General features: G+C 42.6%; 1 protein-coding gene across 3 annotated transcripts in view; it reads left to right on the top strand.

Annotated features, from left to right (window-relative positions):
- Positions 1 to 26,675, top strand: part of pacs1b (phosphofurin acidic cluster sorting protein 1b) — a 73,923-nt gene that overhangs the window by 42,346 nt on the left and 4,902 nt on the right. The window contains exons 5-23 of one of the 3 annotated variants that reach the window (XM_084923884.1): positions 6,618 to 6,762; positions 6,876 to 6,967; positions 8,991 to 9,068; positions 12,273 to 12,332; positions 16,301 to 16,461; positions 16,918 to 17,011; positions 18,242 to 18,325; positions 18,556 to 18,677; positions 19,192 to 19,327; positions 19,689 to 19,793; positions 19,913 to 20,019; positions 23,609 to 23,763; positions 24,022 to 24,132; positions 24,220 to 24,322; positions 24,409 to 24,451; positions 24,541 to 24,583; positions 24,665 to 24,806; positions 25,828 to 26,066; positions 26,538 to 26,657. In XM_084923884.1, the coding sequence (XP_084780010.1) occupies positions 6,618 to 6,762; positions 6,876 to 6,967; positions 8,991 to 9,068; positions 12,273 to 12,332; positions 16,301 to 16,461; positions 16,918 to 17,011; positions 18,242 to 18,325; positions 18,556 to 18,677; positions 19,192 to 19,327; positions 19,689 to 19,793; positions 19,913 to 20,019; positions 23,609 to 23,763; positions 24,022 to 24,132; positions 24,220 to 24,322; positions 24,409 to 24,451; positions 24,541 to 24,583; positions 24,665 to 24,806; positions 25,828 to 26,066; positions 26,538 to 26,657 (2,140 nt within the window). Of the gene's footprint in view, positions 1 to 6,617; positions 6,763 to 6,875; positions 6,968 to 8,990; positions 9,069 to 12,272; positions 12,333 to 16,300; positions 16,462 to 16,917; positions 17,012 to 18,241; positions 18,326 to 18,555; positions 18,678 to 19,191; positions 19,328 to 19,688; positions 19,794 to 19,912; positions 20,020 to 23,608; positions 23,764 to 24,021; positions 24,323 to 24,408; positions 24,452 to 24,540; positions 24,584 to 24,664; positions 24,807 to 25,827; positions 26,067 to 26,537; positions 26,658 to 26,675 lie in introns of all 3 variants that reach the window. The other 2 variants (XM_084923885.1, XM_084923883.1) reach the window with 2 other exon arrangements.

A 26,675-nucleotide genomic window follows, 5' to 3' on the forward strand; every position in this document is an offset into this window, starting at 1 on the left:
GAGCTGTTGACCCAACAAGCCACCGGTCACGGTCTCATCGCTCTAAACATGCAGCTTCTGCCCTCTGCTTAAATCCGATCTTCATTTCTCAGCCGGTCTTCGCAGAACGTTTTCTAAAGCTAATATCCAGCACGATAATCCGCGATGCTCCTCTCTTGCGGCAGCTCCCTTCATACACATCATTCCTCTCCTCCTTTGTCATTCAGGAAATTTTCATTCACAGCGGTGGCTCGCAAAACGTATTTATTGCCAACCTTCATTTAACCTTCACGTAAACTCAATTCGCCGAGTGCGCTTTCAAATCAGACGCTGGATTTTGATCTCTGGCCCGGCATCCTCTTCTCGGCCGACATAAATGTCGCCATAAATCAAACGTACAATTAAATTTCAGCCTCTTCTGCCAAAAGCTCCTCACATTCCCTGCCTCCTCCGATATGAAACTGCTTTAAAAGGCTGGTGATTTATGCCGTCTGTACTTGTGTGCGCACGTGTGGACGGTCTTTGTCCTTTAGGAACGCCTGTTAGCTTTCACCAGCTGTGTGCGTGTGCGTGTGTGTGTGTGTGTGTGTGTGTGTGTGTGAGTCAGGATTATTAAATGTGTAAAACACCTTCAACTCACTGGCTTCACATAAAATGTTTTATGGAGAGAAAAGAACATAAATCCACAGTCACTCAACAAACGGGTCTGATCTCATGTTTACAGGAGTGCCTTTGTAGATGGAACTGAACCAAATACGGTAGAGTGAGCTGTTATAATACATCCAACCCTAAGTCAGACTTCCAGTCCTGATTAAACTATGTTTTTGGTGCCTGCTGGCTTTCCATGGCCGTCCCTGCATATATAATAAAGTCACATTTTATTCCGGAGCCAGTCTCAACAGACAATTTGTCTGTTGAGTGCTTTATAAAGGGCAGAGGCCATAAATTCAGACTCGTACGTATGGCAGGTTCAAACTCATTCCCTCTGAGCCACAGCAGAAGTTACTCTGCTGCCATATTCTGCCTAAAGCTCTGTGTGTGTGTCAGGAAAATAATACGCTACAGGGGACACATGTGGGCTTTCAGAGTCACAGAGAAATGTCATGTTGATGGCACTGTGCTGCCTTAATATGACAGGTAGTTTCCACTGACCCTGCAAGCAGCAGGAGGAGAATGAACTGCTGAACCTGTTCATGATTTCAGAAACATTTTGCTTCTGAATCTGAAATCTTACAAATTCAGTTTTATTTATACAGCACCAGATCACTACAGCAGCAAGGTGCGTTACATTGTAAGGTAAAGACTCTATAATAATACAGAGAAACCCCAACAATCAGATGAGCCCCTATGAGCGAGCACTTTGATGACAGTGGGAAGGAAGAACTCCCTTTTGACAGGAAGAAACTTCCAGAACCAGGTTCAAGAAGCTGTGACTGGTTGGGAAGCAAATGAAGGATAACTTAGAAGAAGTTCAGGACGGCGCAAAAGTCTTGAGCCACTCCCCATTTCTTTATATTTTGCTTCTGAATAGCCTTTCATGTGGTACGGAGCAAAAGTTCTCCAGGATTTCTGAAGGTCTTTAAAAGCTTTTGTAGGGCTGCTTTTTCCACATATTTTCAGTCCAGTCTCTCTGGACTAACCAGTGTTGTGTCTACACATTACAGATAACAATTGTATCTTTAGGCACTTTGTTACTATCAGCATGTTGCAAGAACACATCATTTGTTTCCTTTTCTTTAGATAAATCGTCGAAAAATACCAAGGATATCACAGTTTAACTGCTACAAAGTAGGGCTGCCACGATTAGTCGACAAGTCACGATTACGTCGACTATCAAAATCGTCGACGACTGATTTAATAGTCGACACGTCGTTTGAAGCTTTGTAAGATCCCAAAAGACGCAGGAATTAGTAGTAGGATTTAAGAGTGTAATAACGGACTGAAACAGAAGATGGCAGCACTGCATGTTCAAGGATGCCAGCTGCTGTTAAACCCCGGAGAAGAAGAAGTAGCTCTGTCCCAGAATTCATAGCGCAGCCCAGCTCAGTTTACAACAATGGTGGCAGCTACTTAGTTTTAATATTACTCTTATTATTCTTTCTGGGTCACAAAATAAACGTTTAACATATTTTCAAGCGAGAATGTAGCTGTGTAAACCTCAAACATCTGCTCAGTTTATCAAGACGCCACATGTTTTCAAAAGCGCTCCTAGGTTTCGGAGACGTCTGTTACCCACTAGCTCGATAGCTAGCCGGGGGCAAGGCTCACTAGAGCCGTGAGAACACCGGACTCCCTGCAAATCGTTTTCAAACCCACCGCAGTCTTTCGCTACTCAGGTTAAACATGATTTATAAGTCACTTAGATAACTTAAAAATGTTATTGTTTGGCTTTTTTCAGTATTTTATTTGTTCCTCAGTAAATCGGTTTGGCTGAGATTAAAGTTATAGTTTTTACACAGCTGCATAAACATCAAGCAGACATCTGATTATCAGAAGTGTGAGATGCTTGAGAATATACTCCGGTGTCCTGTTATATTTTAGATAGCAAGGAGTTTATTAAACTTCACCGAAACAATCTACAAATTTCATTAAAATTTAATAAACTATCATCTTGTCTTTATTTTTAGTTAGCACATACCTTAAACACTTAAAGCTTTAAGCTAATGATAGTTATATAAGAGCAGATGCTGCTGGTGCAATAAGCTGTACGCTGTACGTCCAATGGATGCATGATCTGATTAGTCGACTATCAAAATAATTGTTTGTGGCAGCCCTACTACAAAGTAGTATTTTTGTACCAACAAGGTACGGTGAGACTCGAGAACCAGGTTAACGGGTTAGTCGATTTCTGAGTGGAGTGATGGACTCACTGCAGTCGTAGTTATGGGCTACGTCGCGTTTGAGCGGGCTTTGAACCTTTAATTCCTCGAGTGTTACTAAACATTGTCCAACAGTGGCTGCGTATTTTTGCATATTTAGAATTCTTCATTTGTTTTCATTTTGCTTTTATTTTGAAGTTTTCTCCACACTTCAGTTTCCTTTCATTTAGTTGCCATAGTAGATTTGTAGATTTGCGCAACTCGGTTTTATTTTGACTGTTAGTGCTGAAAATGTGTAATTTCAGTTACATTTTTTTCGTTTTTAACTATTCTATACACTCATGGTGTCTCAACAGACATGTGCACCAAAGCCCCCCGATGCCTCGTGGGATGGCAAATTTAATCCACAGAAAAAATGCACAAAGTTCATTTTGCAGAAATTTTCAGAAGCTGCCATGTATTTTGGAGACTGAGTATAGCTATCTTTAACCGTCACACTGCACAGTATGTGTTCACTGCAATCAGTGCTTTGTTTGAATAAATGAACACAAACTCAGCAGCTGCCTTCAGTTATGGGCCATAATAAAATACTTACATAAGTTACGTCTAAGTGAAAGTGTGTCGACAAAGTTACTGTTGAGAGCAAGTGTGACACAGCCATGAATGTTATACAAAGGCAGAGTAGTCTGTGTGATGTGAAGCACTGTTCTGCAGTTTTCTATTGAAGTCGTAGCAAGCTTAGTTGGTAAAGTGCGCCAATAAGCTGTGTTATATGTTTACATTACAGAGAAGGATGGCTGCTAATTAGTGCACAATAACAGACTAATGAGACACTCACAGAAACACAGCACAGACCTCTCTGACAAGCTCTTATTGTCTCGGACCACACAGGAAGCTGTTTTATTTGTCTGCATACAAAATGCTACAAAAGCCACCAACACCACAGATACGGCCTTGAGGTCGAGATTAGCAACTCAAAGCGGCCGAGGTGAAGTTTAGCAGTCAGCCTGTGCTCCTCTCACCTGTCAATCAAGCAGCCGTGATCCTGAGCCCTAATAAAAGCTTACACTGGTGAGGTGGTTAAAGATTGAATGCTGCACAGGAGCAGGTTAGCAGTAGACCACCCACACATTTTAGGGGTTTTTTTGGTGTCAAGCTGCTTTTTTAATGTTTTGAAGCTGGACTTTTCTTTGGGGACTGAAACTACGTCCACTCTGGAAGTGATTCACAGCCATCAGAGACGATAGAAAGTGAAGCAACTATGTTCAAAAATGTGGTAAAAATATGGGCAAACTAGCAACTAGTGGGCAGGACTCAAGATAAACTTTCTCAACTTCAAGGCGAACGATCAAAGCGACTAATAATGAGAGTAACGAATGGCTTTGATTTACCTGGTAGTAAACACTTTAGAGGCAATTGGTGTGAAAGGCTTCCAGTCTTAATCTAGAAGTGAAGCTGATTCACACATAGCTCGAAATTCATTCATTCAGAGAGCTGTTAGCTTGTGATTTACTGTTAAATCCTGCACAGTAGATACGAACCGACTCCTTATTACCTTTGTTACAAACTATCTCCAGACTATTTGGATATCTACCTAATCTGTTCGTACATGAACAATGCTCACAGGGGGTTTATTGTGTGAGTTGTGATTTTTTTTATTTGTACGAGGCAAATAGAGAGTCTGACTTTAAAGCTTTAAATTACTGTTAATTTTTTTTTTTTTTTTGTAGAGCGTGCAAACCACACAGGCTCACTTTCAGTTGGAGGTTTTATGTGATGTCATTGGTGGAGGGAGGTTATTCAAAGATCTAGCGGTGTAAAATTATTGGTTGTCACTTTTTAAGCACCATGAAATCCTCCATAAAAATGCACAATTTTGCAAGAAGTGGAAGTGTGAGAGCGAGCTGACATAAAAATTCCTTTAAAATCATCTTGTCATTTATTGCCCGTGTGCTTCCACGATACTGAGAAATAAAACATTGGTTTCATTACTTTTTCTTAATTTAATCAATATCTATAAATGTTTCTGACTTTTAGGCTTTGAAGATATATTAAATTAAAATCATATTAAAGTCATCATTACTGCTATTTAATTTTTAACTACCTGAAGAAAATAAAGCATCAAGAGCTCAGGTGGCATTTAACTACTTTAATTTTTAAAACTGCATAAAGATTCAGAAGATGCGCCTGCACTGAATCCTTCTGTGGGTTTTACTGTCTTCATGAGGGGAAAAGCAGTCGAGTTACGTCTGTGTTCATCCTCAGACACGCATGTTCTGCCTTCATGCTGTTTGACAGATTTGCATAATTGTCTTTCTTTGAGAAAATGGTTAAAATTAGCAGCTGCAGGAAGCTTCGGGAGGCTATCGGCAGCATGTGCACCAGTGTAGGTGAATGGATGCACGGCAATAACGTCTCTCTCCTTGAATGTTTGGCTAAGGCTGGCTCCATAATAAGCTGCTCAGACTTCATTAAATGTGCGAGTGTGACCAGATTCCTGAGAGAGGCTGGGTGTCACTCGGTTAGACGCACAAACACACACAGACACACAGCACACGTGGCGCTGCTCTTTGCTGCAGCCGCACAGAGAATTGATTGCCTCTTCCTCGCCTGTGCCTGCTTTCTCTGTCGGCGTCTGGTTTTGTTCATTTTCCTCAGCCTTGTTTTGTCTCCCGGTTTCTTTATTGTCGTTCGACTCAGATTCAGCTTCTGCATTTCTCTCCATCTGCAGAGCTTTCATGCCAGTCTCTGTTGCTTCACTGCTGTTTCCCCTCCTCGTCTAATGCTGTTTAAATGATGTATAGTCCAGTGTATCCCTACTTTGTCTGTACAGGAAGACCAAGAATGGAAATAAGTCGATTTTATCCTCAATAATTCAGTTAAAAAGATTATCTGACTTCTTTGTTTTTTCAGTCTCCTTGTTTCTGTTTGCATGCTGCTATTTGAATATTCAGACGCTCATTTGGGAAGAGTTTCTTTTAAAGAGAACGTCGAGATTTTATTCAAATCTCATACAGGCGCTAGCACACACTAAGTTGTGGATACTTGTGGATAAAAACGTAGCTAGAATGTGGATACATTTACATTTCATTATACTCTGTTATACAGAATATGTAACAATTCTTTTGTGATAGTCTGTATACAAAAAGATCAAGTACCCACTGTGACTTGACCTGTTTGTTTACAAAGTGTCATTCTGGTTCTTCAGGAGCCAGTAGTGACCATATTTGGACACGAGAGGGAAGTACGAAGATATATAATTAGTTAGCAAGGTGCACCAATAAGACTGTACAGATACCTGCTAATTAATGCTGAGTAGATGCATAGAAATGAATAACAAGGGTGTGTTTGCAAGAGTCAACCAGACAGTAAAAATGACATTAGAAATGCCCCAAAAGGTGACAAGTAGACATAGTAGAGGCTTAAATAAATTAGTTAAGGTAAAGATTAGTGGGAGCTTAGTGGTTAATTAGCTAAGGTGAAGTCCAGTGGTAAATGAGCTGAGCTAAACATTTAACCTAAAACTGTTAAGCCTCTAATAACACAAACTTTAAGTGTTAATATAGTTTAAACAAGTGGGTTAATCGTTCACGCTGTAAACATGCTTGTTTATCCTCTAACTTTAACATGGGAGCCTATGTGGATTGACTTGCTTTTGAAGCCAGCCTCAAGTTGAAATTAAAGATTTATCCAGTTCTGGGTAGTCTGATATCATCTAGAACATTATTCACGGCAAACATGATGCCATCTGCACGATACAGATTTAATCCGGCTGACTCTGATCTCGTTTAAACGCTGCTGCGTTTTTCCTTCCTCAAGGTGATGCAGCACCCCAGCGAGGGTGCCCAGATCCTGGGGCTGCACAGCCAGGTGAAGGATGCCTCAGTGCCCGTCGCTGAGATCAGAGTCTACTCCCTGTCGAGTCAGCCCATCGATCACGAGGGACCTAAAGCAAAGATGTCTGGTGCGCACATCATCTCACCGAATCTATCTTTCTCTCTAATAGTCTGTGTCTGCCCTCCTCCTGTCAGTTTGCTCCCATTCCTCAGTGGCGTCTCTTTTTCTGCGTCTCCCTAGATCGTTCTCCAGACATCGACAACTACTCTGAAGAAGAGGAGGAGAGCTACTCGTCAGAGCAGGAAGGCAGTGATGACCCCATTCATGGGCAGGTGTGTTGAGATGAGGACAACAATCACTTCATGATTAATCTTGCAGTCACTCTGCTTGCTTTGGAAAACATTTAATGCCATCACATTTGACCTAATATGATTTCTACACTTTTCAACACGAGTTTTTTGTTGTTGTTTTAATTAAATATTAATGCCTCGCCCTCCATTTTCAAGTTGTTTTACATCATGGAAGCGGCTGCTGAAACTATGTGAGCAGCACAGATCATAAATAATTTATATTTACAGCTTTACAAAGAATGAAAACATCTAAAAATCAAAAACCCAGCACTCACATTTGAACCAATACCATAATTCCCACTGATTTCCACGTCTACAAATAAATATTTTTGTATAAACAGACACAGAAACAATAGAAAAAGCGAGTCGTCCAGATTTGGTCAAACCGACGGGGTTATTGGGTTTTCCCCAGGAGCATCAGTTCACAGTGACACTGGTGTGATGATCAGCAGAGCACTGGTGCTCTCTTTATTATGTTACCTTCTTTCTGAGATTACGAGAGAGAAGACGGTGGGTCTCGGGGGGACGTAAGGGGAATTGGCGCCCATCGGTGCGAGAGATTGAAAGGAGCAAAAAGACAGCATGGAGAGATAAGAAAAGAGCAATGAGGCTTTTGGGAGCCAGATTGAAAAGGCAGAAGGGAGAGACGGAGGGAATCCAAGCGCCAAGAGGGAGGATAAACGGAGCGCAGGGCGTTACGGTAGAGAGGTGAAGAATTAACTTCAATACTGAAGCAGGAATCGGGTCAGAGCTGGGTTTCTTGTTTTCATGGTTTTTGTGTGCTTTGATGATAATATAACCAAGGGCAAGTTAAGTTGAGTTTTGAGGGACATTTCAACACTGCTAAATGAGAGACAGATGGGGGGGAATAAACACAAGCTGTTGTTTTAATTGATTTTAATTGAACGTCAGGCTCAGCCAAGTTAGCCACATCTATTCTGCTCTACTTGTCATCTGGCAACACGGCGAGCCAGTGTTCCCAGATTTCCAGATTTGTGCACTGACTTTGGTTAGTGCATTAATGACATTAAAGGATTGTGATATTATATTATGAAAAATTCTCCTGAAGAAACTACATTTCAGATGAATACTGATCATGCATGAATATAGCACCCAATTATCTGTATTGGTTAATATCAGCCTTGTTTACTGATATCGGTCTACTGAAAAATAAGAATACATTTAGTGACCTACTTATTAAGTTATTTGAGCTGCACCTAAGGTTTAAGTCACAGTATTAGTAATTACAGAAACCTAAAAACTGATGTTGGCAGTAATTAATCCGCCAGGATGTGCAAGCTCTTTAATCAAAATGATGTTTTTACTTACTTTTAATACTAAAACATAATTATTTTTGTTATCCGTGAATTTTTTTTTAATTTACTGTTTTAGAAAAAAGCAGAAAAAGCTGGAAAGCACATTATTATTTTTTGATGAAGATGCATAATTACAGTTATTTACTCCGGAACAGAAAATTTGGTTTTAAGTGGTTTAGCATCATGAGGTCCAGTGTGTCGGCTCAAATTTGGTTATAAAAGAGTTTTTGACAGATTTCTAAATTATGGGTGTGTTTCCTTGTTTTTATGACAAGCGATCTGATAAATTTAAGCGTCTTTCAGTTTTTCACTTGAAGGAGTGTTTAAAAACGAAGAGCAAAAAAGAATAAACCATGTCTAAAAATAAGTAAATACATTTGTATTGAACATTTCTTTGTTTCGCTGGCACAAAAGGAGGAACGACAACCAAAAAACACAAAATAAAGAGAAATAGTGGTTTTGGCTTCAGCTGAGTTATCTTCATTCAGCCAGCAGCTGAATGAAAAAACAATGTATCCATGTTACCAGGAGCAACAGTGTAACCACGCAGACAAATTGTGTCGCTAAGACTCATTATTAGTTTTTATTTTCTTATAGCTGAAGTTGACGACCTTGAACTAACCTTTAAAACACCACTTGCTCTCCTCGTCTTCCTCTCATTCGTGTTTCTCTCACTTTTTCCTTCTCAGTATCTGTTTGATGAAGACGAGGAGGTGAGGAAGAAGAAGCCGAGGCGTAAGCTGCCTTCCAACGCTGGTATCACCAGGGTAAGGAGAAGAAAAGCCCCCTCCCTGATCTCCCCCTTCATCCTCCCTCTCTTTTATACTCGTTTTTCTGTCTTCCTGCTTATTTTGTCCGTGAAGCACTTTTGCAGCAAACCCGCTTCGTGCGACGGCCGTTTCAGATAAATTTGATTTGACTGGACTCAACAACCCTCCCTCCTCCTGCGCAGCCTCTCGCCTCACCTCATTCAACCTCTCCTCCTTATCTGCTCGCCCCAACCTCCCCTCCCGCTCCTGTCTCTCTCTCTCGGCCTGGCTCGCTCCCGTGTTGGTTTATCTGCAAATCCATTTTCTGCCGCTCATTCACTCTACGTGTAATCAGCCGAGTTTAACCTGAGGATGCACGGACACACACGCTCACACAAAAACTGTACATAAAGGCTCAGCAGGAGGCACAGATTACAACACAATTTTAATTTTTTTTAAATCACCCTGGAAAAAATGAAGGTAGAGCTGCAGCTTAGCAGAAGAAAGGCAGCATTTGGTATGTGCGTGCTTGTGTTTGTCTAAGGAGGCTGTTATTGCAGCACCTCTGTAGATTCTATAGAACACACACATGCACACACTAACCACCTGCACTGCTACACACACATTAAATATGTACTCGCTCTTAAAAGCCCCTACAGCAGACCCTGCACCCTGTGCGTCCCCAGGAGGTCCGACATGAAGCCGACCCTCTCCACTGCGTAGCAGCAAATTGCCACAAATCCTCCAAAACACTCTCACTCTCCACAGCCACTCAGACACCCACTTGTTTTGCAGATGAAAGCTTTGCTTTGTACTTTTTTTTTTCATTTTTTTACATCCAAACTGAGTTTTTCTTCCTTTCTTTTTTTGTTTTGTTTCTGGGTTGTTGTTTTTTTTTAAACCAAAATCAACGCTGATAATTTTATTTTAACGTTTGGCCTGAAGTAGATTCCCACGCATGCGAAGATTGTTGGATTTCCACTAATTTTAAAAAAAGAAAAACATGCCGTGTCCCAAAGATGGCTTCAGGTAGAATAATCTTCATATTTAAACAGTGAACTGCAGTGTTTGCAAGGACAGTTGTGTGTTTATGAGTCGGCTGTATTTGCTGCTTGACTTTGTGCATTAAAATTAATGTCACAGAATAAGAGGATGATGCCAAGCGCTTGAAACTATGCCTTTTGTTCATTATCTGTATTTTTCATGTCCAATCAGGACATCTAAGTCATGAGTTATAAAACACAGCGGACAATAATAGAGGTCCTGCCTTTGTAAATACAGTTGGGCAATAATCACATTGACTAATATAAATTTAGATCACTATCATAGGATCAAAGTCAATTTTTTGCAAAGTACATTTAGTAAATTGCTTTCTAGATTAAATATTCATGCAGAATAATCTGTTTTTGACCGATCCAGGTAATTACATACCCGAAAAATCGTAGTGTTTATTAGATTTATGCAGAATTATGTAAGAATCCAGTAAAGCCACAAATCACTGATGCACATTAACAAATAGATGAACACAGAGATACCGAAAGGACAAACGTTAGTCACAGGGAGCTGCAGCTACGCCTCTGTTGGCATCCACCTGTCTGACAAACAGCTAAGACTTGTTGCTGCTTAATATTTCAGTGGGTGAGTCATACAACTGTGAACATCGATGTTAGGGGGAAAAAATGTGCTGCTGAAATCAAAACAGGTTTTGGACTGGGCTGTAAGCACGTTCTGCAGTGATGTTGATCATTTGGATATGAAAGTCTGTGTGCTTTGCTTCTAGAAGCATCCTCGAGTGGTGATTGGAGGAACTGCAGAAGCTGCTATGGTGGTTGCTGCTCGCTACCTTATAAACTACCTCTATTACTGCTACAATGTTCTACTACTACAGCTTAGAGGTGAATGGGCAGTTTGTAGGGCCACACAGTGAATGTTGTTAGTGACCTTTGGCAAAATAACTGACAGCTAACAGGTGGGGTGGGTACGTCCAGAGTTAAGGGGTATTCACACAGTGACTGGCGGCACCATGGCAACCAGTCCCCATAGAAATCCATGACTTCAAATAACCATGGGGGAAATGATCGCCGGCAGTACATAGTGGGCGGGTCTTGAGTTTAACTTTTCTGACGGTTGAAGTGAGCAATTAAAGTGACTACCAATGAGAATGCAGGATACCATTGATTGACATGTGACAGTAAATACATTAGAGCACTGGTGTCAAACCTCCCCCATGGCCATTCATACTAGACCATGTGATTTATTCCTTCTTTGTTTCTGATTTTTGTTTAGCTGAACCTTTTGTATACTCTTATACATTTATGTCTGAAATGAATGCGTTATTTGTGAATACATTGTATTTAGTTGCTTTAGCTTTACTGCAACATTGGAAAAAAAAACCCTATTCTAAACATATTGCAGTTATTTTGTGTCAACAGAGCAATTGCAACAATGTCACCAGCTGCCTGGAGCTTACTACATTATCATTTAAAGCAACGGTGGTGTTATGTGATGTGTTTGTAGAGTATGAGCCAGAGGCTAATACAAGAGACCAGGTGGCTCAATAAATTATAACATTTCTCTGCAACTGCTGCGTGTGCAAATTAGTTAGTAAGCATATCAACTCACCTATGAGGCCGTCAAATGGTTATTACAGGGGGAAAAAAAAGTCTAGTGTTTTAGAAATAGTCTTGGATTTAGTTTTTGAGGTAAAAATAACTTGTGCATTTGAAGATCCGCTGCCGTTTTGCAGGATAATCACGTCTGGCTCACAAATGTCACGCACGCAAAAATTTAATTGAATTTTGAACTGCCGAGTCGAACAGATGTTGCACGTTTCAAGAAAAACTCCAGACTCGCGTTCAATAAATGTTACGTCTTCCTTTTTCAGATCACTTTTTGAATAAGATAATCAGTCCTTTACGATTATTCAGGAAACGCATCTCGTGTTGGGAAGCGTCGACTTGGATAACCTCGGTAACGGGCCCGCTCTCACATATTCCAGTGTAATAACACGAGACACATTTTTTCCTTTGCAGAAGTGATGCTGCATCCATTAACTGCTGCTGTTTTGACTCATCAGGCGTGAAAAGTGCGTGGAGATTGCCTCCTGTCGGTTTTCCCTAGGCTGTCGTGTTCTCCCCCCCACACACACATGCACACACACTGATATGAACATCTATCTCCGAGTTTCACGTTGTGCCTTTTTTTCCATTTTCTCTCTCACAGCAACCCAACATCAAACAGAAGTTTGTCGCCTTGCTGAAAAGGTTTAAAGTGACAGATGAGGTGGGTGCTCATTTCTCCGTTGTTTTTCTCTCTTCTATTCCCCTCCCCTCTCCGTGGCTCTTCTTCCTTCCTGATCACTTATATCACACGTCCACACTTCGGCTTTATGTGCAAGGTTCAGAGTGTGCGTTTGCCAGGTTGTTGGGAGTCGACGTGTATTTCAGTTGAGCTTTGAAGACACATGGAGATGTGTGGGAGAGATGTGGCAGAACAACTGAGATTCAGCTGGCAGCTCACAACGACATTGTAATTTAAAATAGAACAAAGATCTTTGTGTGTGTGTGTGTTTGTGTGCTTCTGTCAAGCAAAATATGTGTGTGCTGTTCAAAGTGGGTGCGTGTGTGTTACAATCTATTAAAATTTCATTGCCTTCCCTCTGTGTCTTTACCAATCGAATTTTGTTCGTCTGTGTTTGCATCCTGTGCTTGCTCGTGTCGCTTTTCAAAATTGCAAATTGGAATATTGCTATTTTATTTGTATAAGCGTATACGGCATATTGATTTTGTTTGATTTCATACAGTTGGATTGTTTGTGTAATTTTGTGTCTGCACACCACCACAGAGGAGTTTCAGATTTGGTATTAACGTGCAGATTTTCAGCTTTAAGTCGAGGGTTTTTTTTTTTTAATTAATTGGATAACTCGCTGCACAGCAGCCAGATGATGCCCATCCATTCATTAATCAATGACAAATTAAGAGGATAAAAGATCTGGAGTTAATTAAACTTGTATTTGGTAGCTTTTCACTGGGATTTTAAATATGAGGCCCAAGAGATGTCGGTGCAAGTGAAGTATGCCGTCATTAAGCCTGCAAATCTCAGGAAACCTGTCACAGAAAGAGCAAAAACTTCAGTAGCGAAAAGAATCAACAGTCTGGTGCATTGTTAGAAAGAATGAATGCACTCAGCAGCTCAGCTACACTAAAAAGCCTAATAGAGCACAGAAGACGGCCAAAGTGCACGATGAAAGAATTATTTCCATGGTTAAAAGAACAGCTTCACAGCATTTAACCATGTGATGAACACTCTTGAGGAGGCGGCTGTCTAAGGTAGGGAGAAACTCTTGATGAATGTAAATACAGAGATTTTACAATAGGGTGAAAACCATCAGTGGTTTCACTTAAGTCACATCAGACTTGGACTGAAAACATCTATAAGAGCACGCACAGTTCTGGAGAGTTTTTTGTGGACGGATGAAACTAAGATGAAAATGTAGCAGAATGATGGGAAGAGAAGCATAGTGGCAGCAGTGTTAGGGCGAGGGCATGTATGGCTGCCAGAGGAACTGGGTCAGTAGTGTTTGTTAATGATGTGACTGCAGATGCAAGCAGCAGGATGAACTGTGAAGTGCACAGGGCTGTACTTTCTGCTCAGATTCAGTCATATGCTGCAGAACTGGTCACACAGTGCTTCATAGTGCAAATAATGACCCAAAGCAAACTGCAAAAGCAACTCAAGAGATTCTTAAAGCAAATAAATGTGATTTTCTTCAAGTCAGTCACCTAATCTCAACTCAGTGGAGCAGATTTTTGGCTACTGAAGGCAGAGACCCACAAAAAAGCAGCGGCTGCATTAAAGGTCTAACAAAGCATCCCAAGTGAGGAAACAGCATTTGCTGACGTCCATAAGCTCTACACGTCAGCCTTCTAGACTTGTGTTCAGTTAATTCGGAGCATCTGAAAACAGGAGACTGGTTATAAAAATGTCTGTAATTCCTGAACATTGAATGCAACACTTTCTTTAATTAAAGCTGGTTTAAGATCTGCTGTAATGGTGTGCAGAGGCAAATCTTACAGACCTAACTGTGTGTTAGCCTGAACATGTGACTTCTTTTATTTTAATTACTCAGATCACTATTATTGTAAAATCTTCCGTGTGTATTGCTGTGACCAGTATTGCAGAAAATCTACTTCTGCTTTATTCATGTGATTACAAACATTGCTGATCCTAGCAAAACTCTTTCTGCTACTTTTTAAGTACCACGAAGGCGGTTTGATATTTGTTGTTTATGTCTGTTTGTGTACAGATTTTGTTACTGGGAAAACATCACAGCCGCACAAGACAGAGTTATAAAATTTTAGGTGTTTAGTTGAGATTGAAACAAAAGTGGAGTTCAAAGGTGGGTCTTGTTCAGTCTGTGTGATCTAATCTGATGAGGGCCTCTGGTCAAATCTGACCTGATTATTTAATGATGGTTTGGTAGAAGTGACGCTCCATGTACTGCAAACTGGTTATGGGAGCTGAGGATTGGATTGCCCTCCACACTGATCACTGCTCAATCCAATAAGCAGCAAACCCCTGTGGACCAATGTAGCCTTTTCAGGTCAAGGCCCCGTGGGCTAAAGGAGTCAGTTTAGGTGGTCCTGATTAGGATACTTCCTGGACGTCACCTAAAAGAGGTGTTTCAACCATGTCCTACCGAGAGAAGGCTGCCAGGAGACTAGCTGGAGGGATTATACCTCTGGGCTCTCTTGAGAAACACTCAGTCCCCCACCGCCCCAGAGTCCCTGTGACCCAAACTCAGATAAGGAGCAGAGGATAGTTGGATTCTTATAGATTCAACCATAAGTTTAATTATTAACTATCTGGAAACTCATCGCTGCAATAGAAATCTAATTTTACCCCAGCTTATCCTTGTTGAACAACAAACTAGATTGCTTTTGCAATGGGATCACATCTGACTCGATAGTAAAGAGTTCTCAGACAAAAGCCGTCTCACGGTTATTCCTCTGATGGTGCACCATCAGTCCACGTGTACTAAAGGCAGTAAGACTTTGGCCTTATTTGACCAACTGCCTAATAACTAAATCAATCCCCTCGACAAACAATAACACTACAAAGGGCCTGACACCTCACCTGTCATTTGACCCATAAAAAGACCATAAACTTGTTGAAAAGCGTCACCATAGCAGCAGCGGGGACAGCTTCACATCATGCACTAAGCGCGCTTTCAGTGAGAATGCACATCAATCTGAAACACTCAGGACCTCCTGCAGGTTAAAACACAACGTATTTCAACAAATATTACAAAAGTGCAGCTTGTGATTGAACTGATGGATCAGTAGTGTTTTACACAAATTCCCAGTACCAGCGACTGTAATGATATTGTTTACAGCGCTGGTGTTTTTCCTTAAGGAAATATCCTGCCGTCCAAGTCTGCTTTCGTTGAGATGCCAGCCACGTGTGTGCCTATGACACAATCACAATGAAAAGTCTGTCCACAGACATATAAACACCCGTCGGAGTACTTTGAGGTGGTTGCTTCTAACGAATGCGTCTCCACCTTGTTTTTCCCCCCTCAGTGATCTCACACAAATGCGCACACACACAGGTGGATAGTGTTACATTATGAAAGCAGAACCAGCTATGCTATCACATCAGATAACAATACAAATGATTATCCATTGTGTGTGGTTTACTGGCTGGCTCTTGAGTGCGTGACGTCTCTGTTCCCACGCTGAAGTGAACATTTTTGGAGTTGAGTGCTGATCCAAACTCATGTTATTTCTGTTTATCCCTGCTTGTATTGCTTATGATTACATGCATGAATACTTACCTTTTAAGTCCAAATCACTGCTATAACTGGGCTCCCTGTTTAGGAGTTTGTGGCTGAGCTGCCTGACTCACTCTGATGTTAGCCAGGTCACTGTGGCATGTAAGCATCTCGCGTCTTTCACTTTTGATATTCAGCTTCTGTGAAATTGCGGGCTTGCAAAGCCCCGTGGTGTCAACAGAGAAATGGGCAGTGATCCGTGTCGGGTTTCACAGCTGGTATCAACACGTCTGTCCCCTGTACGCACAGAGATTAGTGCTCATTTAAAGGAAGGGAGGCTGTCGTCGATGTGCTTTTTATAGCTTCTGTTTGTGTGAAGAGAAGTGACAGATTCAGGTGATAAACAGAAACTCTAGGTGTTAAAGCTGCACAGCGACCGTGTGTGTTGGTCACCCTCTCCTCCGTGCGTCTCTCCCAGGTTGGTTTTGGCCTGGAGCACGTGTCCAGGGAGCAGATCCAGGAGGTGGAGGAGGACCTGGACGAGCTGTACGACAGCCTGGAGATGTACAACCCGAGCGACAGCGGGCCGGAGCTGGACGAGACCGACAGCATCTTGAGCACGCCCAAACCTAAGCTGAGGTACGAGCACTGGCACAGACGTGACATTAATATTCACCCCCACACTCCCGCTTCACCTGCACAGACACTGACGAGCACACCGAGAGGACTTTCATTAACAATTCAGAGCCCCCTCTGTTGGGCGAAGCTGCTCATTACAGCCACAGATTAAAAGCTTGGCATGAGCCAAAACTGGGTCAGTTTTAACTTTGATCAGAACTTTTGAATAATAATTATTTTGCTCAAAAATTCTTCTTTGCATACTTAAACCACACAGAATCGCTGCCCAGTCTGAGTCATTATTTTCAATAACATCAGAAAGCCTCAGAGTGACCCAGAACCCAGAAGTCTTACCGGTGTTACTTGACTTTGTTCTGTTCTGCTCTTTCTTTCTGTCTATCATTAAAAAATAAATGTGTGTTATGTAAGTATCTGAATAAAAAGTTAACGTGTGTGTGTGTGTGTGTGTTTGCTCAGGCCGTTCTTTGAGGGAATGTCTCAGTCGAGCTCTCAGACGGAGATCGGCAGCCTGAACAGCAAAGGCAGTTTGGGCAGAGACACGTTCAGTCCGGTGAGTAACTCACTGAAACGCCTCACCTGTTAGAAGTGAATCTGAACTCTTCACGAAGGATATCTGACTTTACAACCGGAAAGCTTTCAAACCTGTGTCCAAATGCAGCGCAATTCAGCTTGTGTGCGGTGACGGTGTGAAGCTGTGAGACCTGTGTCCGTCTCAGCAAAAACTCAAGAGTATTTGTATTTTCTCTACATTGACGTTACCTTGTGGGAAAAAAAACTTGATACACAATTTAATTTAGTAGTGTTGAATATACGGTACTGTGCACAAGTCTTGAGCCATCCCTTTGTAGGCTCTACTATTGTTACAACTAAAACACGTAATTTGCTGAAAACGTGGCATATCTCAGCACGCTGTGCAGGCTGTCCTTAAGTATGCTTGTTCATATTTCAATAAATTGCTGCACATTCCTCATTTTATTAGCCAAACATAAAGAACTTAGGGTTGGCTCAAGATTTCTTGTGAATACTATAACTTCTTCTATTTCTATCTTCTATTTCTTGGGCCCTTAAGAAGTCATAGTAAAAGTACACGAGAAGCTGAGCGATACGGCATTAACATAAGATTGCAAAGTGCTTCTAGTGGCAGGATAGCAAAACAATAAAGCTGTAGTAAAACAGTGTGACTAAGTAGCACACAGTACCATAAAGTACGTGAAGAATGCAGCATGAAATGAAGCAAGAAGCATGAAAAACAGCATGCGACTCTGCATTGATGTGCTAAATATCCAGAATCTAAAGCCGGTGACAGTCAGCACGGCGGGGGAGCGCAGTGGAAATGTGAAATTTGAAAAATGCTTCACACTAACATTTCCTTAATGGAGCAGAAATTCAATAAGTCTTTGACGGTGACCATCTGCTGAATAAAAAGTGTTTAGTCTCTCAGTTTGAATGGATGGCACTGGATGTGCTTCAGGCAGCTCCAGTTCCTCCCTTCATAATGAAATAAGCTTTTAGGTTCTGATTGCTGTTGGGACACTTTCTCAAATATGTGTTTGGAAGATGAAGAAGCTGCTTTCACTTCAGTAAGTAGGTCCTATCTAATTATTTGTGTAGAATGCTTCGTCTGGCCTAAAACGGCAGACGAAAACCAACATCTTCTGGGCGTAACTGCTGTTGTGTTTTCTCCCTGAAGCCGAGAGCCGAGAGCTCTGCTCCTTCTTGTTTACCAAATCTCGAGGCTCATTAAGCCCGTAGACTGACTGCCTCTCCCTTCTGTTCCCAGCAGGGGGAGCAGCCTCTTCTGGAGAAGATGAAACCTTCCCGAAGCCGCAACCTGGATGAGATCCCGTCTGAGACCGACACGCTGGTACGACTTTCCTCGTGTGTTTTTAAATGAGTGTCAGTGTGTCAAAGAGGGAGAGTTAATGTTGTGCTGGGATCTTTGTCGGTATCACTCTGGGGCGGATTCGCTGCCATCTGTGCTGCAAGCGAGACAGATTGAGAGAGCAGAAGAAACACAAAAGAGTGGGTGCCAGTATCTCCTTTCTTTGACACTGACAGCCTGTCTGTGGACTGTGTGTGTCTGTTTGTGTGTAGGAGCTAACAGACCAGGAGCTGTTCGCTGAAGTCGGCCCGTGCATCATGGTGTCCGTGGCAGAAAAACCCCGTACACCCATTAAGAGCAGCAAAAGTGAAGCACAGCCGATGGCATCGCCGAGGTAAGTCACCCAAGGCTTAGTCCCAGATACATTTGTTTTGCTGTTTTAATCTGAGCGTTGGCCTCTTTACTAATCAGTTCAATTTTAGCGTGAGTAATGACCCCTGCCATCTTGTTTTTTAGAGCCAGAATAAATATATGTTTGGACAGAAAGGTGAAAGGTTAAGTGATCAGCAGAGTTAGTGCCAGATTGGATCCCCCAAGTTTGCCAGGAAGGCATTTAGTTTACAAAAAAATGTAATGTACGCTAAAGACAATCCTATATCATTACAACTGTACACTGGATCTGCTTTGAAAGCTACAAATTCAAGCATTAACCCCTTCTTTTAATGAACATGCTTACAAACCCTGTGGTTGGTAAATTCTGAGGGCAACTCAGGATCTCTAAGTAAAGCTTATAAAATGAAAGGAAAAATAAGGCCTCAGAGGCGACTATGCTGAAAAATCCTGAACTTCTTATTTCATGAGTTTGACTTTGTTTTGTTTTTTCCTTTTTTTTCTTTTTCCCCCACCAGGTTGGATGGAGGCCATACACCAAGGCAGAAGCGCATTAGCACTCCGATGAAGGAGAGACAGCTGTCCAAACCTCTCAGTGAGCGGACCAACAGCTCAGACTCTGAGAGGTCCCCGGAGCTGGGACACAGCACGCCGGTACGACACTGAACGATTATAAAATCTCATTTCGATTTAGTTCTCGCCAGGATTTCAGCATCATCGTTTCAACCGTGTATACAAAAATAAACCTGCGTATTGTGGTTGTTTCCCACAGAGGAATTAACATAAGACCAAAAAAAATCTTCCTTTGTTCTCCGTCTGCCTATGACCCACGCGTTTTAAAAAAAATAAAACACATGAATTCTGATAATGTACGACCAGCCTGGAGCTCAGAAATGAATTATGTATGTGGTGATGAGTCATCTGAAGAGCAAATGTGTCGCTGTGGGGAGATTTATGTACTCTGTGTGTGTGTGTGTGTGTGTGTGTGTGTGTGTGTGTGTGTGTGTGTGTGTAGGTTCTGAGGAAAGCAGTGTACGATCAGCTTAACCAGATTTTGTTGTCGGACTCGGCGCTCCCAGAGAGCCTCATTTTGGTCAACAGCACAGACTGGCAGGGGCAGGTAAGGCCTGCAGCTTTCCGTAATAACTTTGGGTGGATTTGGTGGGTTCTTTTTCTTTTTTATTCCTATTTCTTTCCTTTTTTTTTTTGACTGCACATCTCCTCTTTCATGTATTGCAGTATGTTGCAGAGCAGCTCCAGGTACAGAGACACCCGGTGGTCTGCACGTGCTCAGCAGCTGAAATACAGGCGGTGCTGTCTGCTGTGCTCACTCGCATCCAGAAGTTGTGAGTTTTTCTGATATAATCTAACACACACACACACACACACACACACACACACACACATACACACATATACACACACACACACATACACACACACACACACACACAGCGAGCTAGACTCATTGGTGTGCAGAGTGACTCATCTGTTTAGTCTTTCTTCCTGCTCTGAGCCTTATTTTTCTGACTTCTGTTCTTCCTTTGACCCTTATATATTTTGCTCCTTCTGTTCTCCTCCTCCTTTTTTGCTCCTGTGACTCACTTTTCTTTATAAAAGCAACAAAAACTTTACGTCTCCCATATCTGCATCCATCACGTCAGCTTGTCCCTCTGCTTATCACTCTCTCCCACACATGTGGGAATTCTTCTGGTTTGTGTTTGCACTGTTGGCATGAAATTTGCCTGAACATGAAGGAAATGTCATCAGAGCAATAGTTAGAAATATAAAATGATTATTTTGCCTTAAATAATGTGAGTTAGATTGTAGTCTGGGAATAAAAGGGGCTTCGTGTTTCTTTTTCTAATGCAGGAGCTGGGACTGAAGTCAAACCCATTACAGTACAGCCACAATAACAGGTTTCGTTTAGCTTGCTAGCCATCAGTAACAGTACCTGGAGTGCAACGCAGTGCCTGTATTTCTGCTGTTAAAAACACCTCTGCAGCACATTCATGGATAGAGCCTGGTGTTATGGCCCGTCTAGGCGCGGCCAGACCACAACATAAAGGGTGATCCATCCCCGTCTAACCCCAAGCAGCACGTCACACACTTAATATTTTGTGACAGTGATTTATTTACAATAAGTGCAGTTAAACAAAGGAAGGGAGCATATCATAACTTCAGGGTGAACCAAAGGCCAAAACAACAAACAAAAGGTAGGCTATCTCAGGAATAAACACAACTTACCTACTCAAAAGAACTAAACCAAACGACAATCACTTTCCTCCCTGCCTAACAAAAACAGGAGAAAACTGATCAAACAAAAAGGCGGTCCACCCCTACATGCTCTTACATTAACCAACATGGTAACATAGTGACACAGTGAACGGTCTGCCGGTTGGGTTGGGCCGAGGATGAATGACATGGCAGTCCCTGGCGGTCTCTTCTTATCCGCTGCCTCCCGGTCCTCAGCCAATCGGTGCGAGCCATCCACCCTGGATGCACCAACCACGGAGAAGCACCTGCACACTCAAATTTACATATGATTATGATCACAGTCGTAACACCCCCTTTCCCAAGAATTAACATTACCCCCAAAATGTTTAATTCAAGGAGAAAGTGCTCTAGACAGAGTATCAGCCAACACGTTCTCTTTCCCTTTCTTGTAATTGATCTCCAAGTTAAAATCTTGCAATAACAAGGACCAGCGCATAAGTCTTTGATTGGAGTTGCGCATTTGGGAAAGAAACACTAGTGGGTTGTGATCGGTAAACACCTGCACAGGCAGCACACTTGACCCGACATAGACCTCAAAATGCTGCAACGCAAGGAGTAAGGCAAGAGCCTCTTTTTCAATGGTGCTATAATGGGTCTGGTGTCTGTTAAACTTTTTCGAAAAGTAGCAGACGGGATGATCTACGCCGTGACCATCTTCCTGTAACAGCAGCGCCTGCGCCACACGAGCTTCTAGTTTAAAAGTGCGCTCAAAATTCGGCGCAGCTAGCACTGGTGCACTGCACAACAATGCTTTGGCAGACTCGAATGTCACCTGACACGCTGGAGACCAAATAAAAGGCTTTAAAGGGCTAACAAGATCAGTTAGGGGACTAACCACATCAGAAAAATTTCTGCAAAACCCTCGATAAAAACCGGCCATTCCTAAAAAACGAAGCAGAGCTCTTTTTGTCTGCGGGACAGGAAAATCAACAATGGCCTGTACTTTCGCAGCAACAGGGCGCACTTGCCCCTGTCCGACCTGTTTCCCTAAATAAGTAATAGTGGCTTTACCAAACTCACACTTAGAGAGGTTTAATGTGAGAGAAGATTCACAAAAACGTCTGAACACCTCAGAGAGCGTTTCCAGATGTTCTGACCATGTTGGAGAGTAAATGACAATGTCATCCAAGTATGCCTCACAGTTTTTCACTCCAAACAACACCTTCTGCATCAGACGTTGAGATGTTGCAGGTGCGTTTCGCAACCCGAAGGGCATTACAGTGTATTGGAGGAAATGATCTGGAGTTACAAACGCGGAGACTTCAGAAGCTCTGGGGGTTAACGGGACTTGCCAATACCCTTTTAACAGGTCTAATTTAGTGACGTATGTAGCTGAGCCGACACGATCAATGCAGTCCTCCATTCTGGGGAGAGGAAAAGAATCAGGTTTTGTGACTGCATTAACCTTTCTGAAATCGGTATAGAAACGTGGGGTGTTATCTGGTTTAGGCACCAAAATACAGGGTGAACTCCACGCACTGTTACTGGGCTCAGCTAACCCATGTTTAACCAGGTATTCAACTTCCTGTTGCATTAAAATCCGCTTGGTTGGATTTACTCTATAAGCATGTTGTTTTATTGGCTTATCAACTTCCACAACGATATCATGAAAGAGCGCAGACGTCTGCCGAGGATGGTCAGAGAAAAGCAGCAAATTAGCTTCAATCAGATCAAGGATATCTTTGCGGGCGGAATCTGACAGATGCGACAGAAAAGATTCTAAGTTCTCTAACACTTCTGAGTTTCGCAAACGGGCCACAGGCATACAACTGCTCTTGTCAATCAAGTCATCATCTTGCAAAACATACAATGGTGGTGCCGAACACACAGAGACAGGCGCTATGGGAGAGGTTTTTTCAGCTGCCGCGTCCTCTCTGGAAACATAGCGTTTAAGCATGTTAACGTGGCAAACCCTCAGTTTTCTCTTTCGATCAGGAGTTTTTACTGCATAGCTAGTGTCACTTATCTTTTTGTCCACCTCATAGGGACCGGAAAACTGAGCATGGAGGCTAGACCCAACTAAAGGAAGCAACACCAGAACTTTTTCACCAGGATCAGTGATTATTTAGCAAGTCATGAATACACATCAGTAATAGTACAGAGGACGAGTTCCACAGTTTTAGTGCAGTTTACGCTCTGAGCTGCCATCTTGGATTGTGAAGTTGGAGTTAGATTGGCTTCTCCAGCTTTCCGAGTGGGATAGTGTATCTTGAGAGGGTGTTCTGGCTGAAAATTCTGAGTGGGAACACTGGATTTCTGACTTCCCACTTCAAATGGAATTCAGTATAAAAAATGAAGGGCGATCCACACAGGAAACTTACTTAAAACTAGAGTTTTCATACACCTGTGTGTACTATGTCCTTTAAAAATGCCCACAGTCTGGGTTCCTGAGCACTGAATGAATTCTCACTAGTTTGATGTGCTTCATCTCAGATGTGCACCAAGGCATCTGCTTTCCTTTCCATTCTGGTTACCACTAGTTTGCACTTTTGAAGGGAGTAGGACACACTGCAATAAGAAATCTAGTTTTTTAGGATATTTTCCAGGTTGTGTTTCTTAAAACAAGAATGTTCTAAGTATGTTTTGAGACGATAATCAAACTTTTTGATTCTTGAGTAATGAGTATTTCTCTCTCTCTCTCTTTCTTTTTCCCTGTAGCTGCAACTGTAACTCGTCCATGCCCAGACCAGTGAAGGTGGTGGCGGTGGGCAGCCAGAGCTACCTGGGAGCCATCCTGCAGTTCTTCGTCACCCAGCTCGCCAACAAGACGTCTGACTGGCTGAACCACATGCGCTTCCTGGTGGTGCCGCTGGGTGAGAGAGCCTGCTTTTGTCTCCTCCTGCAGAGTCAGACCGCAGCAAAGTTTTGCTGCTTTGCAGGAAGTGTTGTCTGGTGCACACAGTCACTTGTCTGCATGCTAATTGGACTTTGGGAAATGCTGTAACTTGTTAGTATGTCTTGATTGTTGGCACATTGGTAGGAGGAACATTCAGTCGTGTTAGCTCATTAAACTCCTCGATCCTTCCTCCTTCCACATTCTCACCTTCCCGCTCTCTCATTATGTTCGTCAGGCTCTCATCCTGTGGCTAAACACCTCGGAGCCCTCGACAATCGCTACAGCTCCTCCTTTCTGGACGGGGCGTGGAGAGACGTGTTCAGTCGCTCAGAGCCGCCGCAGACAGGTACCACACGTGCCGTCTCCCCTCAGGACATACTTCAGCGTTTCGCACATTTATTCACTTCTCCAATTGTTTTATTTTCTCCTGCAGATCAGTTGGATGTGGCAGGAAGAATTTCCCAATACATCAGCGGAGCTACAGTAACACACCAGCTGCCCATCGCCGAGGCCATGCTAACCTGCAAGCACAGAACGTGAGTACAGATGTCAGCGAACACGCGCCAGATCTTTGATCTTTTAGGTCTTCTTTAACAAACACCGCTCACTGTCCTTTTCCCAGGCGAGATGAAGACTCCTACCAGAAGTTCATTCCTTTTATTGGGGTGAGAATTATACTCTTGAGTGGGAACTTTTTACCTTTGCAGCTGCTCATCTTCAGGATCTTTGGCTGACATCCCTTCTTGTTTTCCAGGTGGTGAAGGTTGGTCTGATCGAGTCTGGTCAGTCTCCAACAGGTGAGTGTTTGGAAAATGTCAAAAGATGTTAAAAAAGAATTCGATTTAGGGTTTCACGCTATTGCCATTTGGGTTATGAAGGAGATGCAGAGGAGGGTGTAGCAGTGAGCCTCGCTGTCCCCTCCACATCACCCCCCTCCCATGGCTCTCCCACCGGGATGATCAAAGAGACAGCCACGCCTCCCTCCTCTCCCTCCATGGGGAGCGTGCTCACAGTTCAAGGGTAAGACTTCTCTAACATTTATATTTCTTTACAGGATCTTGTTTTATCATTTTCCTCATTATCGCAGCAGTGTGGGTGGAATATCGCTGGAAATGGTCTCACATGTCACTGTGTTTTTGTTATAACATTTAACTTGGTATGACGGATTTCCCTGTGTCTGAGGCGAGTTTCCAAATATTTGATTTGGAGATTTCAGTCTTCAAATCTTCATTTCATTCATTTATTTATTTTTTTATTTTTTTATGATGATTATAAAAGGACAGAAGGATGTAAACAGGCTGTAGTTAGTATTGTTGAGGATCTAGTGAGTAATTATACTGATGTGCTTTAAATCAAGTCCTCAGATGTAGATATTTAAAGAACCGTTTCTTTTATTCAGGTTGATTTTCTGCATTTGTGTATGTTTTTCTGTTGATGTCTCAGCTGTCAGCGTGCATGTTGATGATGCTGTCAGTACTGAGCTGTGGCAGAGGGATAAATGCCTTTTAATCAGCCGTCTGCTTGTTCTTTAAGCAAACAGGCAGCGAGTTGTTCGTGTTTCTCTGAGATCCTCTTCCAAATCGAGGCTCTCTTTGATGCTTCAGCCACTGAATCAGATGTTTTTTTGCTGCAGTGCCTCTCTGCAGAGCTCTCACTGATCTGATCTTTTCCATTTCGCCCTCTGCAGAAATTTTTTGGGGAGTGTGTTGAACATGTATACGATGAATGAAATTCAGCTCTCAGATTCAAGTCGGTCTGCTCGTGAAGCTGTTAAATTATCTCACAAATGTGTTTGTGATGTAAAGAAAAGTTAGATGTATGTATGTCTCATAATTGGACCAGAGCAGAACCCCTCACTGCATCTGTGTATTCTGCTGAAACTAAAAACTACAAATAATGTCAGATAAATATGTTAATAATTAAGTTCTTCACAAGTTTGACATGAGAGACCAGAGAATAATAGGAAAGTTCAGTTATGATGCTTTACAGTTGTCACGAAGGGCCTGAGAAAGTCGCTCATGCATGCGCTGTCTGTCCACAGGAGCCCCAGCATGTCCCACGGCGTGGACGCCATCGGCCTGCAGGTGGATTACTGGCTGGCCTCTCTGGCAGAGAAGCGGCGGGAGGGAGAGCGACGCGACACGGGCTGCAAGAACACGCTGAAGAGCGCCTTCCGCTCGCTGCAGGTCAGCAGGCTACCAGGCGGGGGCAGCAGCGATCCACAGGCCCAGGTCAGCACCATGGCCATGACTGTGGTCACCAAGGAGAAGAACAAAAAAGGTGAGGCGTTTGAAATCTGATGCTTTAAATCATTTTTATGATTATGGCTTTACTTGAAACTAAAATTTGTAATATTAATAATGATTAATATTAATTTCACTGATTTCTTTCTTACAATGATCCCTGTATTGCATTCAGCACAGACTGAGGCCATATTACATTGTTATCACTAAATAAGTGTTTTTGACTTGCAGGCTTGTTGCAGTTAGCCAGGTTCCCTGCAGATAGGCCCTAAAATAGTTACTGCAAAGCCCTTTGGACAAGTCTTTAAAAGAAATCCCTCAGATCCATGTTCAGAGCGCATACTCTGAGAAGCAGGGTATAAAGATATGTGTCCTCTGCAGTGGGATACTAGAGATTTAAATGCAATTGAAGTAAGCCAGTCTAAATCTAGACTCACACACTGCCACCCAGTCGCCGTCTCCCTCCATCACACAGCACTTTGACTCTGGTGTTTGTTCCTCCCTTCAGTTCCTACCATCTTCTTGGGGAAGAAGCCCAAAGAGAAGGACGTAGACTCCAAGAGCCAAGTCATCGAAGGCATCAGTCGACTCATCTGCTCGGCCAAGCAGCAGCAGACCATCCTGAAAGGTGAGCTGGATGATCGCG

The sequence above is a fragment of the Perissodus microlepis genome, chromosome 3, assembly GCF_051167445.1.
Source record: "Perissodus microlepis isolate ML-2025 ecotype Zambia chromosome 3, ASM5116744v1, whole genome shotgun sequence".
NCBI classification, from domain to species: domain Eukaryota; kingdom Metazoa; phylum Chordata; class Actinopteri; order Cichliformes; family Cichlidae; genus Perissodus; species Perissodus microlepis.